The sequence below is a fragment of the Rhinolophus ferrumequinum genome, chromosome 11 (assembly GCF_004115265.2).
Source record: "Rhinolophus ferrumequinum isolate MPI-CBG mRhiFer1 chromosome 11, mRhiFer1_v1.p, whole genome shotgun sequence".
Taxonomy (NCBI): Eukaryota; Metazoa; Chordata; class Mammalia; order Chiroptera; family Rhinolophidae; genus Rhinolophus; species Rhinolophus ferrumequinum.
The window spans coordinates 59,338,902-59,352,028 of NC_046294.1; the positions used below are offsets into that span (position 1 = coordinate 59,338,902).

A 13,127-nucleotide genomic window follows, 5' to 3' on the forward strand; every position below is an offset into this window, starting at 1 on the left:
TATAATAGTTATGGAAACAAATACCAACATTTATCCACAGTCACATCTTACCCTCACAATGATTATTTGAGGTAGGTGGTATTATTACCTCCATTTCATCAATGTGGAAATGAAGAGAGGATAAGAAACTTCCCCAAGGTCAAGGAGACTAAAACTCAGGGCTGACTGCAAAGATCTAGTTCTTCCCACTCAGCACACAATGCTCCTTTCCCACCTGAGACTCAATCACTTGCCATCCACTGGTCTCAAATGCACAAACGGGTCTGACACGTTTCCTACGCCCTCAAGAAATTGGTGTTCTACTAGAGGAGACTTATATAGAAATAAATAAAAACATAAAGCACAAAAAAATAAAACTAAGGACTAGAAGTATGTGTAAGGGATTGTGGGGGAGGCTGAGAAGGGAGTGATCCATTTAGCCTGAGGGGACCAGGGAGGGCTCCGCAGAGAAGCTAACTCTTGGGGTAGGCCTTGAAAGCTAACCTGAATTTTGACAGGTTAAAATTCCTCTTCCTACAGAAGAGGACAGAAGAGAATACAGGAGTTTGAGGCAGAAGGGACCACATGTGCAAAGGCACAGAGGAGGAGGCACAGAGGAGGCCAGCTGTCCTTGGGCATGGAGGATACACCAGTGTAGCTAGAACATGGGATTTCTGAGTACGAGCTGGGCTGTGACAGGCTTAGTTTTGTCAAAGTGTTGGACTTGTTTCTTGAAGCCCTAGGGGGTTGGTGATGGCGTCGGAGGAGGAAATGACATGGGCTGACCTGCACTATATAGGAGGGAGGGCCTGGAAAGGTCGTTTCCGAGGAGGAACTGGGAAGTAATTAGGGTCCTGCATCCTTTAGAAATTACCGTCAGCTCCCAACGTCTCTGCCAGTATTGGTTTCAGGGATGAGAATAAGAACGCAGGAGTCTCTTTCTTGTTGAAAGAGGCACGTTGGAAACCAGAAGTGCTGCCAGGCCCCGGTGCAGTGTCCCCACCATAGGACAGATGCATGGCTGTTCTGAGTGCTGAGGACGTGTCTGCTTGAACAGCTCGACACCCCCATCAAGACAAAGCCTGATACGACGCCCTCTGCCAATGGTAACAGCGGGACCAGAAAAGGACGAGAGCTGGCATCGGGGATTCCAGAGATCAGTCTGCAGCACTCATCCCAAACGTTGGCTTCAGGACTGGAGGATTGTTTCTCCAAATTAGCAAGATGTTCTAGATCCATGATTACACAATCCTTATTTGGCACGTGATTTATAAACACAGATTTATGTATTCTCTATAAATGTAAATTACACACCTGTTCACAGTGCATCGTATATTTATATGTTCTAACACAGACTGGAATAATGTTCCATTTAATAATAATAATAAATAATAAACCCAGGCCACATAATAAACCCAGGCAGCTCTTGTATCATTAGTCCTACAATACGTGTTAATTACCAGGCTCTTTGCATTGAGGACTTTTAGAAAATCATCCTATTTTCTCCTATTTATTTTTAAAAAATATATATTCTGAACTCATCATAAATAAAACCAAGCGATCTCTCTGGAAAACAGCCCCCAAATTCTTTGGCTCTGAAAGAAAACGTAGTGCCAATTTTTTGCCTAATAAAATGACATTTTACGTGGAATTTGAGTCAAACCCGAAGGAAGGAATTCTGGTTCTCTGAGTCAGCAAAAGAATTCGGTCTTTGCTATCCAATACTCCATTACTCATTGGCCTCAATTGGCAAGAGAGCTGTCGGTACTTTGGAGCTGACCAGAGAAGCAGTGATGGTGGGAGAGGGGAGGTGTTGGGTAGATAATGAGAGAAAGACAATATGAAGTGCCTCTCAGGCCAACTCTGGACAACATGCCGGACATTTATTATTCAAAGGTGGAGACACTCTGCTATCCTCTTGCTAGATACTCTCTCAGCTCCCATGTCTGCTTATGAGGTCATTTTCCTGAGCCAGAGCTTCAAATCAAATGGATCATTGTTGGGCCGCTGGCCCGATCAGGACATAGCATCTAGAGTCCCAATAAGCAAGGGCAGCAGAAGGAATTGATTCCCCTCTATGAAACACCCCCTCCCTGAGTGCTGGGCCCCCAGATGGCTCACCGGGGCCTGCGGAAAGTCAGGCCATACTGCTGACAGGCCAGCCCCACGGTGGGTGTGTACACGATGGGCATGAATTTCTCCACATCTGAGGTCAGCACTCGGTAGAAGAGCTTCTCATTCCGATCTTGGAGCGTCATGAGAATGATGTACCTTGGAAAGAAAGACAGAAACCACGTCGTTCACACGAGCAGCATATGTGGCAGCAGGGGAGGCCATGGGCACAAAGACCCAGGGATCCCACTCAGCTACTTACAGTGGCACAGGTATGGGCCAGTCACCCATCTCCCCAAGCCGGGGTCTCATTTAGGAAACGCGGAGAGTGTTACCTACCTTACGGCACTTGTTATTATACACGGGGTAGGTCCTGTTCTAAGTATTTTACATTAATTCATTGAAAGCTCCCAATGACTTGTGAGGCAGGTACTATAACTCTTGCTAATAGTAAGTCCCCTTTGAGAGACAAAGGGGACTGAGACACAGAGAAATGAAATAAGTCACCCCAGGTGGCAGAGCAGGGATTTGAACCTAAGCAATCTGACTCAAGAATCTGTGCTCTCAACCGCTGTGCAAGATGGTCGGTTATGTTATTATTATGTGGACATTAATGAATAACACAGAATAGTAACATTCTGAGGTGGCGTAAGGCCAAGGAAAATCCTGGACATGCCAGTGATGCACGAATCGGCCTTTCCTACCTCACAGGGCTGGTGTCTGTCACAAGCAGAGTTTACAAGTGGCTGAGCACCAAGTGATCTCAGGGGGCATGTTCCCCCCAAATTTCTCTCTTGCCCCTTCCCTGAAGCCTGAAATCCATTAGCCAGGAAAAGAGCCTTTCATTCACATTCCTAAAAATGCAAAAACCCCTGGGAGAAAAATAACCCAGGGCTTGAAGTTCACAATGAAATGTAAGTGACTGCTGATATCACAACCTTTGTGGACCACAGTTTGGGAGAGTATGGAGGTGCTTGAGGTCCTGGTCTGGAATGGGGTGAGAGAGATGCTTCCATGGGGTATGATCCCTGGGCGTGGTGTCAGGGTCCTGGGTTTGAATGCCAGCTCTGCTGTACTAGCTGTGTGACTTTGGGGAAGTATTATGATTTCTTGGGGCCCCAGCCTTTTCTTCCCCACCAAAGGCACTGGTGCAGAACTAAAAATTGTGTTTTACAAGGTGCTTTGAGGAAGGGCGGGTTTATGCTTAGAATAGCCAGGATCTCAACTCATTCCCAGTTGAGAACTCCTTACACAGTATTCGTTTGTACACATCTCTTCCCAATTCTGTATTCACTGATGCCAAGTCAGTAACGTGAAATCGGTCACGGTGGGAGTATTTACACCATGGAAATTGGCAAATACTATAAATCAGGGCTCCCCCCACATTCCCTGCCCGAGAACCAGTTATTAAATATTTGTCAGTACACCACTGCCCTTATCCAAAAGAAGTCGGGGAGCTTCCTTAGCATTTCCCCAAGCACCTGCTGAAATGAGTGACACCTGGGAATGAGGGGGTCAGAGTAGTCAAGAGAGCATCGAAAATAAGTCCTTTGGAGCTCCCAGGATCAGGCACGGCTTGCGCCCCCTAGCCTGGCATGTCTTCCCGGCCCTGTGAACGATGCCCATCTAGCTGGAAAGAACTGGGTGGGGAAGCATTTCCGACTTTAATTTTTAGAATTTCGTATCTTTAGGAAAGAGGATTTCACTTCAGACTTTAATTCTACTTTGTAAATTTAACAAAAGAACGCGGTTCAGATCACTCAGAGTTAGGGCATGTCTCATGATGGTAGTGGGACTCCTTACGTGTTTTCTGGTTTGCTCGTCAGGGTGACATGGCTAGACCCAGTCTGGGTAGGATAACCAAAGGAAGAGAATATTTGGTCTGGCAAACAGTAAGGCCTTGGAGTACTGTGAGTAATACTCATAGAGTTGAGTGTTTCAGGCGTAGAGGGGATTAGGCAGAGGCTTACGTATCCATTACTGCTTGGAAGCAACGAACGGTACGGGGGGAGCATAGGAAGGTTGATCCAGGGTGACCCTGACGAGCTATTGAGCTCTGCTTCTAGGGGACAGCCACTCTCTCAAGGAGCCAAAGTCTTGGCCATTAGGCTCTACAGATACGTAAAGGGAACCCTTATCTTCTCCCTGCATTTCTGCTGGAACCCATAGCAAGGTTACATATTTATTTATTTATTTATTTATTTATTTATTTATTTATTTATTTATTTATTTATTTACTTACTTACTTACTTACTTACTTACATAGTGTCTACATGTACCAGGCACTGTTCTAAGCACATTTTACAAATACTCATGCATTTACCTTCATCATAACCCTATGAGTTAGGTACCACTGATTGCACAGATGGGAATGACCAAGAGAAGCCTGGCAACTTTTGCTACTAAGAGGGAGAATCACGCTTTGAAGTCAGTCTAGTACTGGAGTCTCGTCTTGTAGCCACTAAGCTCTGATGACGTTTAGCTATGGCGTAGCAGAGTTATTAAAAGCGCAGACTCTGTAGCCAGCTACCTGTGTTCAAATCCTGGTTGTGCCAATTCCTAGCCATGTGACATGATGACCTTCTTTAGTAAATCTGATAAAGCTGACCCTGTCACCCCAATTTGGTTCTTCAGGTCTATATCCTCACTGGGGAGGACCCAGAAGGGTGGCCAGATTATTAACTGCTCCCCAGAAGCCTCCAACATATGACATACCAGGTCGTTCCAAAGGTATCCCTGTCCATGTCCCCTTTTCTCCACCATGTTCCCCTTGTTCCAGGAACCTGGGCCATGCACCACTTCCTTAACACACCCGTCCCTACATCTTTGCTCCGCTCTTCCCTCTGAGTGACATGCCATCTGTGAACCCACTGCTGTTTGCTGAAGTCCTATCAGTGCTTCTGGGCCTAACTCAGGTCCCACCACTTCCCAGAGAAACTCCCAGATTCCACTGGTTGGAATTCAGTTTCCCTTTCCCATTCTCCCAGGACACGGTGACGGCCTCGAGCACAACAAGCCCTATCCTTCTGGGAGACCATCACCCCTTTGGAAGGCAGGGCTGGGTTTGGGATTTCTTGGAAAGGCTGTCAGCCTGTCCCAGCTGGAGAGTATCCAGGAAACACTCTGTGGACCACAGGAGACAAAACAGCTGAGCCCAGGGCTCAGGCAGAGAGAGCAGATTTTAGACACTGACTTGTCCAGGTCACTCTGCTGCCGCTCGTAGGATCTCATAATCCGGAGGAGCTGGACGTCCTGGCTCAGGAAGCAGGGGGGAATTAGGCCATGGATTCCAAGCTGCATCCTTTCTTCCAGTGTGAAGGCCATCCCCTGGGAGAGCAAGAAAAACCACACACACACATAAATGGATATGCAGGAAACCAAGGAAAAGAAGTGGTTCCATCCACAGACAGGCAAACGTCACTGTGACTCAATAGAAAGGGCCCTGGACTCAAACTCCACCTCTGCCATTTAAGTAGACGGGCCATCTTGTGCCAGTTACTTTGAATCTTCTGAGCTTCAGCTTCCTCTTGGAAAAATAAGGACAATATCTACATGGTCAGGTTTTTGGCGTGTTATTAAATACATGTTATTTTTTAGAACACTTTACGATTTATGAAAAAATTGAGACGATAGTATGGAGAGTTCGATATATCCCCTCACCCAGTTTCCCCTGTTATTAATATTTTACATCAGTATGGTACTGAACCAGTAGTGATACATTATTATTAAATAATAACTTTTTTGTTCCGAGACTATCCAGGAAACTAAATCACATTCAGTCATCATGTCTCCTTAGGCCCTTCTTGGCTCTGACGGTTTCTCAGACTTTTCTTGTTTTTTATGACCTTGAGAGTTATACCCCTCTACTAGAATTTGTCTGAGGTTTCTCTCATGACTAGACTGGGGTTATGTGTTTTTTAGGAGGAAAAACACAGAGGTAAAGTGCCATGTCCATCCCATTAGGTCAAGGTACATACTGTCAACATGCCTTATCACTGCTGATATTGACCTTGATCCCCAGGCTGCGGTGGTGCTTGTCAGGTTTCTCCACTGTAAAGTTACTCCTTTTTTGGAATTCTTCTGCATGAGATATTTGTCTCTTCTCCCCCATTCATTTATATGTTCAATTGTTTATTTATATTAGAATAGACATACGGGTATTTATTTTATACTTTGGGTAATAATCCAATCCTGCTTTATTTACTTTGCTGCTCAAATTCTTGGCCATTGGGAACTCTTTCATTTGGCTTCTGTGTCCCTTTGACATATTCCCATAATTTTTTCCCATTCCTTCCTTTTTCTTTCTTCCTTTTTTTCTCTCTCTCTGTCTCCCTCTCCCCTTCCCCTCCCCTTCCTTCCTTCCTCCCTCCTTCCTTCCCTCCCTCTTTCCCTCCCTTCCTTTCTTCCTCCAAATGCAAATCAAAACGACAAATACCAGTTCACACCCATTAGGATGGCTATAACTGAAAAAACAAACAAACAGGAAATAACAAATGTTGGTGACAACGTGGAGAAACTGAAATCCTCGTACTTGCTGGTTGGAATGTAAAGTGTTGCAGCCTCTATGGAAAAATAATTTAGTGGTTCCTCAAAAAGCTAAACATATAATTACCATATGGCCCCAGCAATTCCACTTTTACATATATACCCAAAGGAGTTGAAAGTAAGGGCTTGAACAAATACTTGTATGCCAGTGTTCATTGAATCATGATTCATCATAGCCAAAAAGTGGAATCAATGTGGGTGTCCACCAAGACACGAATAAATGAACAAAATGTATATATGGACAACGAAAACTTATTCAAACAGAAAGGAATGAAGTTCTGATGCATGGATGAACCTTAAAAGCATTATGCTAAGTGAATCCAGATATGAATGGACAAATATTGTATGATTACATTTCATTCCATGAAATGTCTAGAACAGGCAAATTCACAGAGAAAGGAAGTAGATTCCCTGTTACTAAAGTCTCGGGGAAGGGGAGACTGGTGAATTACTGCTTAATGGTTACAGAGTTTCTGTTTGGGGTGATGAAAAGTTTTGGAAGTGGATAGTGGTGATAGTTGCACAACATGGTGAATAGACTTAATGTCACGGAATTGCATACTTAAAATGGCTACAATGGCAAACTTTGTATATATACCTTACCACAACTTAGAAATATTAATAATGTATTAGACCCCAAACCATTGAATTGTACACTTTAAATGGGTGAATTGTGTGGTATGTGAATTATAGCTCAATAAAACTGTCTTTAAAAAATTCCTTGCATGTTTTGGATATAAGTCCTATATCAGACACGTGTTTTGTAAATATGTCTCTGAGTTTGTGGCTTGTCTTCTCATTCTCTTATCAGGGTCTTTCACAGAACAGTATTTTCTGGTTTGGGTACCAGGAGGGAGAGATGCGGAATAAGTAGGACATCATGGAATTTGCTCTCTGGCCCAGTTAAGCCCGACAGAGACTGTCTGTTGGCCGAAGTTGTAGGAACTATTCTCATAAGGGACACTGTGAGACATGGGGACATAAGCTGCCTGGCTTTATCCCAAAATGATAAGGAGCAACACCTGGTAAAAAGAGACCTATTCTGTGTAGAACTCAGGGTGGCTGTGCTGAGGTGAGGGCTGTCCTGGCTCTGCCACAGCTTCCTCTGCTTTCTCACGGAGGGAGGGCCCAGGGAGTGGATCCGTGGTGGGTGGATCCCAACAAGGAAGGGACCAGAACCCCTATGGGGGGGATTGTGTAGGGGGCTGAGAACAGTTTTTAACCAACTAACTAACTGACTTACTAACTAACTAACCAACTAACTGACTGACTAACACTGTTAATATGACCCCCATTGTATTCAAGGCTGATGATACCGGAAGCAACTCTGGTTAATGAGAATATCCAATCTTACTCTCTGCTTTCTTTACAACCACATTGTCGGATGGTTTTACAGCCTCCACTTTTTACAGATGAAAAGGCTAAGCAAGAGAGGTTATGTAGTTCTCCTGAAGTTACAAAGCTAGTACCCATATTTTATTGCTTCTTAACCCAGGATGCTAGTTATTAAGTAATTAATAAGAATATTTCATGTGGTCACTTTTCTCCCGATTAATTTTGACTAGAGGTTCCGTGACAGAACCAAGATTTGATCACAGGCTGCATTCTTGCCCCCACAGTGGCGGAATTCCTGGCAGGACCTTGTTGAGATTGACCTTATAAAATGTGAGTTGGGATGGGGAGTGGCGAGGGAGGAATGGAAAAAAAGAAATAGAGAAGAAAAATGAATAAAAGGTTCCTAGGCCACTCCCAATTTCCTTTTTGTTTTTGTTTTGTAACTTGCGAGTCTCTAAAATTACCAATACAGGCTCCTCTTATGTTTTTATTATTTCTTTGTTTGAGGTTTCATTGTTAGTATATAGGAACGCAATGGACTTTTGTACGTTGATTTTGTAGCCGGCAACTCTTATGTCTTTATAAAGTAATAGTGATGAGTCAGCTTATGAAAACCTTGAAGAATTGTTCCTCCTCTCAGACCTGCTGGAAATTTAAGAAAGACCTATCCGAAGATAGGCTCAACTGTGTTTGAAAGTATGACTCACAGAGACTTCTCGAAGTGTTCTCCACACATCACATTCCAACTTTTTTTTTCATCAAAGCCCAGAGTCACCAGTTCATATATCCCCCGGGCTGGCCACCAGCTTTGCATGAGTGGTGCAGCAAGGGTTCCTGATCCTTTTGCAGGAAACCACCTCACCCCGGAGACTGGGCACTTTCACCAGACACCATTAGGCAAGCGACTGTTCACTGGCTTGGTAAAGATTGCAGTCATTGCTCCTTGGCCCTGGGGAGGCCCAGGCATTTAATTATGACATCATCGTCATTAATGACCACTGTGGGTTTTAATAGCAGTCCGCTTCTCTCTCCAAGGCTAAGTGTTTCTCTTGGCTGACTGCCACCAACCTCTTTTGTATTTGAGGAAAAAGTACGACCATTTAGCAACTGGTAATTTCAAGGATTAAGAAAAAAAAATACTACTAGAAGCTTCTTTTCATCCTGAAGCTAATGTTAAGGCTACTTCAGATTTACAAGTTTGTAAAACAGCGAGGCAGGCATTTTAACTGTACCATAGCCTCCAAAATAGGATAGGTGCTCGACGATTCATGAGGCTGTAGGGACAAAGTATTAGAATTTGCATTTCTCTGCAAAAGCAAAAACTTGGCTAATCGACACTTAGACTCTTGGTCTGTATGTCAAAAACAATCATAATTCCCATAATTATACCAGGGGTCCTAGGGTAAAATAACGGTTTGTACAACATGGAGGGGTTGCCAGTGGGACCCTTATTCATTCTTACCACACTGAGAAACGACAGTTTCAATGTGCCTAATTAAATACAGTTGTGGATGATCTATCTGGTTTCAACAAAGATCTTAAAATAGGATAAGTGGCTTTTGAAAAACGGCTGATTCTTTAGCTATATTTCAAACTCATACCCTGTGGTATTTAGGGCACACCGATAGGGACTTACCAGTTATTACTCTTTTGGCAATGTTTCAACTGTTACAGAACCACTGCTCTGACCACTCCCCTCCAGCTAAGGGTCCCTCCCAACTAGCTCTGGCTTCTTCCGGGGAACCTCTGGACCTCCCAGAGACCCAAACAACCAATGGGTTAAAGAAGGCAAAGTGGAGGGCTTCAAGACCCCGATCTCGCACTAAAATCCTGGGACTGTTCGATTGCTCAGCGCCTGTGCTGTACCAGTGCTAATCCTTTAACTGTCACCCCTGACTTTGCCTATTTTATCATCTTCTCTGAGTGATCGTCTCTGGCCCAGCCACTGAACTCTACTTGTGGGCTCAGCATCACACAAGCTCCCTGGACAAAACTTGCTGACATCAGAGAGAAGCTCACTGAATAGATCCCACTGTCAAGTGGCTCAGAGGCAGCAAGCCCATCACATGGTGCCCCTGTGCCCGCCTCCTGCTATTTAGAGACCCAGGTTCTGAGTGCCCCATTCCTTATGACTGAGCATTTCTGAGGGGGGGAGGTCTCCCAGTACCAGTGGGGCCTCTGCCTGGGGCTCTGGATCCATAGCCCAGCTGTATGCTTGACAATGTCTTCTCATTCATCCCATGAGCATTTCTGAGTTCCTACTCTGTGCCAGGCCTACCACATTGGGTGTCCCTAAAAGGAATAGGTGCTGGTCACTGTCCTACTGGATGAGTCTATTGGACGAGATCCATGGATTAACATGAAATGGCCATCCTGAGCCTTCACCTTGAGCAAGCCACTTCTCGAACTGGAAAATGAAGTGCTGCTCCTTTCACATGCTGTGGGATTAAATGAAACAATGCATGGGAAATGCTCAGCACAGGTACTATCATCCAGAAAATGCTCCATGAACGTCAACTGTTCTCCTTATTACTATTTTGTTCACGGGGTAGGGCGGCAAGAGCGAGCTCATGAGCAGATGCTGGAGATAAGCCCTGAAGTGTGGTCAGGAGCTAATCTGCCAGAAGGGGGCTGGTGGAACAGGGAGGAAGTGACATCACCACATCAAGTGTAACTGCTTGTCCATGGCTGTGCAAGGCTCCTGCCTCGGCAGCCCTGTGCATTCTGCCCACACCGCAACAAGCACTCTCTCTGGCTGCTCTGACTCACATCACTATCCTTACCCACTGCCCTTCTTCAGCTTCCAATCCACGGTCAGGCCCCCTCCTCCAGGAGGTCTTCCCCGAAGCCTCATTTCACACAGCTCCCCCCGTTCTCTCAGTGTCAGTGTCATACAGTTTAGCACATGAAATGTGTTTTCTGTTTGAGTCCCTGAGCATTAATTACTATTAGTAAACTCAGGGTAGTGGGATGCAGACAATTTGAAACGGCTAACACAGCACAACAGTTATCATCGGCATCAATAATGATGGCAACCATTACCTTTTATTGAGCACACGTTGGGCTGGTTTAGGCACTGAGACAGCCACCTCATGCTTCTCATCGCTAATCCTCACAGCAACCGAAAGTTAATTATCCTGTGGTTATTATCCCTAATTTGTGGACTAGGAAATTGAGGCCAGAGGGGTAAGTAATGTGCCCGAGGTCACAGCGAGTTGATGGAAGAAGCAGTAGAACCCAGGTCCATACACTTCCAAAATTCATACTCTTTCCTCTGAGCTAATCAACTGTTCCTGAGAGTTAACAGATTAAATAGGCTGTTGACTGAGTTGGCTTTTGTTTGACTAGAGATAAAGTTATTCTGCTTCTCCAAATAGAGCCTGTTACCTTAATGGTCCAGCTACTGCTGAGTGATTCTTTGCATTCGTGCCAGACCAGTCAGCCCCTCTGCAAACAGGTGTGCTTGTACCTCTGTGACTACGGTTGTATATGGCCCATGACACACACATAGCCATGTTTCCTCTGACTAGTATCATTACTGGATGGAAGGATTAACGGACACACATGTAAGCGAAGGTTTTCTGTTCTACCATCATTACGTCATGTGCTGAGCTGACGTTTATGCTGTAAGCAGTCAATCAATCAATCAAATATAACAGCAGAGAGTGGCATAGCTGTGACCAAGCTGTGGGCCATCAGCTCCAAAACTGTACAATTAAAGCAGATTAGCTGTTAGGGGACTGGAAGGCATTTCCTGGTCCTTTTCAGACTCCTTCGTGTCTCTGTTTGGGACTTTTATGAGTTAGGGTGATGTGGACTCCAGTTGGAGACAGGAAGTGGGATTGCCGAGGCTGCTGTTTTCTCACTGAACCCCAGGTTTATGAGGGCCCCTGAGCACACTCCTGGGATGGATACATGAGGGTCTTAGAAACACAAGTCTTAGCAGACACAGACCTGAGAATGGCCTTCCTCCCAGACATACTTCTGTGATCAGATGCAAAATTACATATCCAGAAACACCTCGTAAATTCATGAAAGGGGAGTGGATGACACACTGCTCTTTACTGTCCAGAACCAACCCTAAATCAGATTTGGGCTCACAGACTAGGCTTTGGTGCTGTGGGCTGCAAATGTGTGGTCTTTCCATCTATGGTGTACACAGAAGCTCTTGTTCTCAGGGGAGATACAACTCAGTTTTCCTTCCATGAAATAGCCAACTGGACAGGGAAGTGCTGCACTCACACAGCCAGTATGGGGGAGTGGGAAGGGAACTGGAAGACAAAAGTTCTGCATTTAGTTCCTCCACTTTCAGACTGTGTGGTTCTGGGGAAGTTACTTCACCTTTCTGAGTCTGCCGCCCTCACTGGTTGGTGGTGTCAATCAAATGAGTGCATGGATGTTGAGATCTCTTTGTAAATTCAAAGAGGTGGTAGAAAGGTTTAAAAATGGCTGTGTCTACTGCAGTTTCATATCCCTCTAGGTTCAGAACTACAAGCAATTTAGCAATCGCACTTTATGGTATTTATTTTCTTTCTTGTCTCTTTTCCTTTTAAGACAGTATGTTCCTTCAAGGCAGGGACTACACCTAAATAAATTGTGTGCCCCTTTTGCCTAACATGTCTTGCATATTTTTGCTGCTTTATTGTTTCAAAATGGTCTAAAATGGTCTCATCTGGTTTCTGTCATTTGATCCTAGACAGGGCAGGTGTCATTATGCCCATTTATAGAAGAGGAAATTGAGGCTCAGATGGGTCAATGAAATGCTGAGGGCATATGGTTAGTGCATGCTACTCAAAAGCAAGCGAGAATAATGGCTATTTCAATTGTTTTGCCATTGGAAGACAAGCTTATGCTAAGTTTTTGGATAAGGACCAATGTGGGGGAAAAATGGAAAAATCTGCTCCTGAAATACTTGGCGACTCTAGGATCTTGTCCTAACTGAAACAAGGGAACAGAGGTGGATACTTGGAAGACTTATGAATCATTCTCTTGGCAAAATTCCCTGTGGCACTTTGAATGCTTCATGACCTTCTCTTCCCAAGAGACTATTATTTAAAAGTTAAGTAATATTGTTCTTGGCACCGTGATGGCCCTCCAGCTCAGCTGAACCTCAGACGGGTAACGGCAGAGGAAGGTGATGGGCAGGAGAGCTGCGG

General features: G+C 44.7%; 1 protein-coding gene across 3 annotated transcripts in view; it reads right to left on the bottom strand.

Moving 5' to 3' along the window:
- The window catches only part of ME3 (malic enzyme 3), a 175,006-nt gene that overhangs the window by 92,423 nt on the left and 69,456 nt on the right, over positions 1-13,127 (bottom strand). For 2 of the 3 annotated variants that reach the window (XM_033120709.1, XM_033120710.1), the window contains exons 3-4: positions 5,285-5,418; positions 2,101-2,250 (exon numbers count right to left, since the gene is read on the bottom strand). In XM_033120709.1, coding sequence (XP_032976600.1) covers positions 2,101-2,250; positions 5,285-5,418 — 284 coding nt within the window. Of the gene's footprint in view, positions 1-2,100; positions 2,251-5,284; positions 5,419-8,276; positions 8,285-13,127 lie in introns of those variants that run through there. The other variant, XM_033120711.1, reaches the window with a different exon arrangement.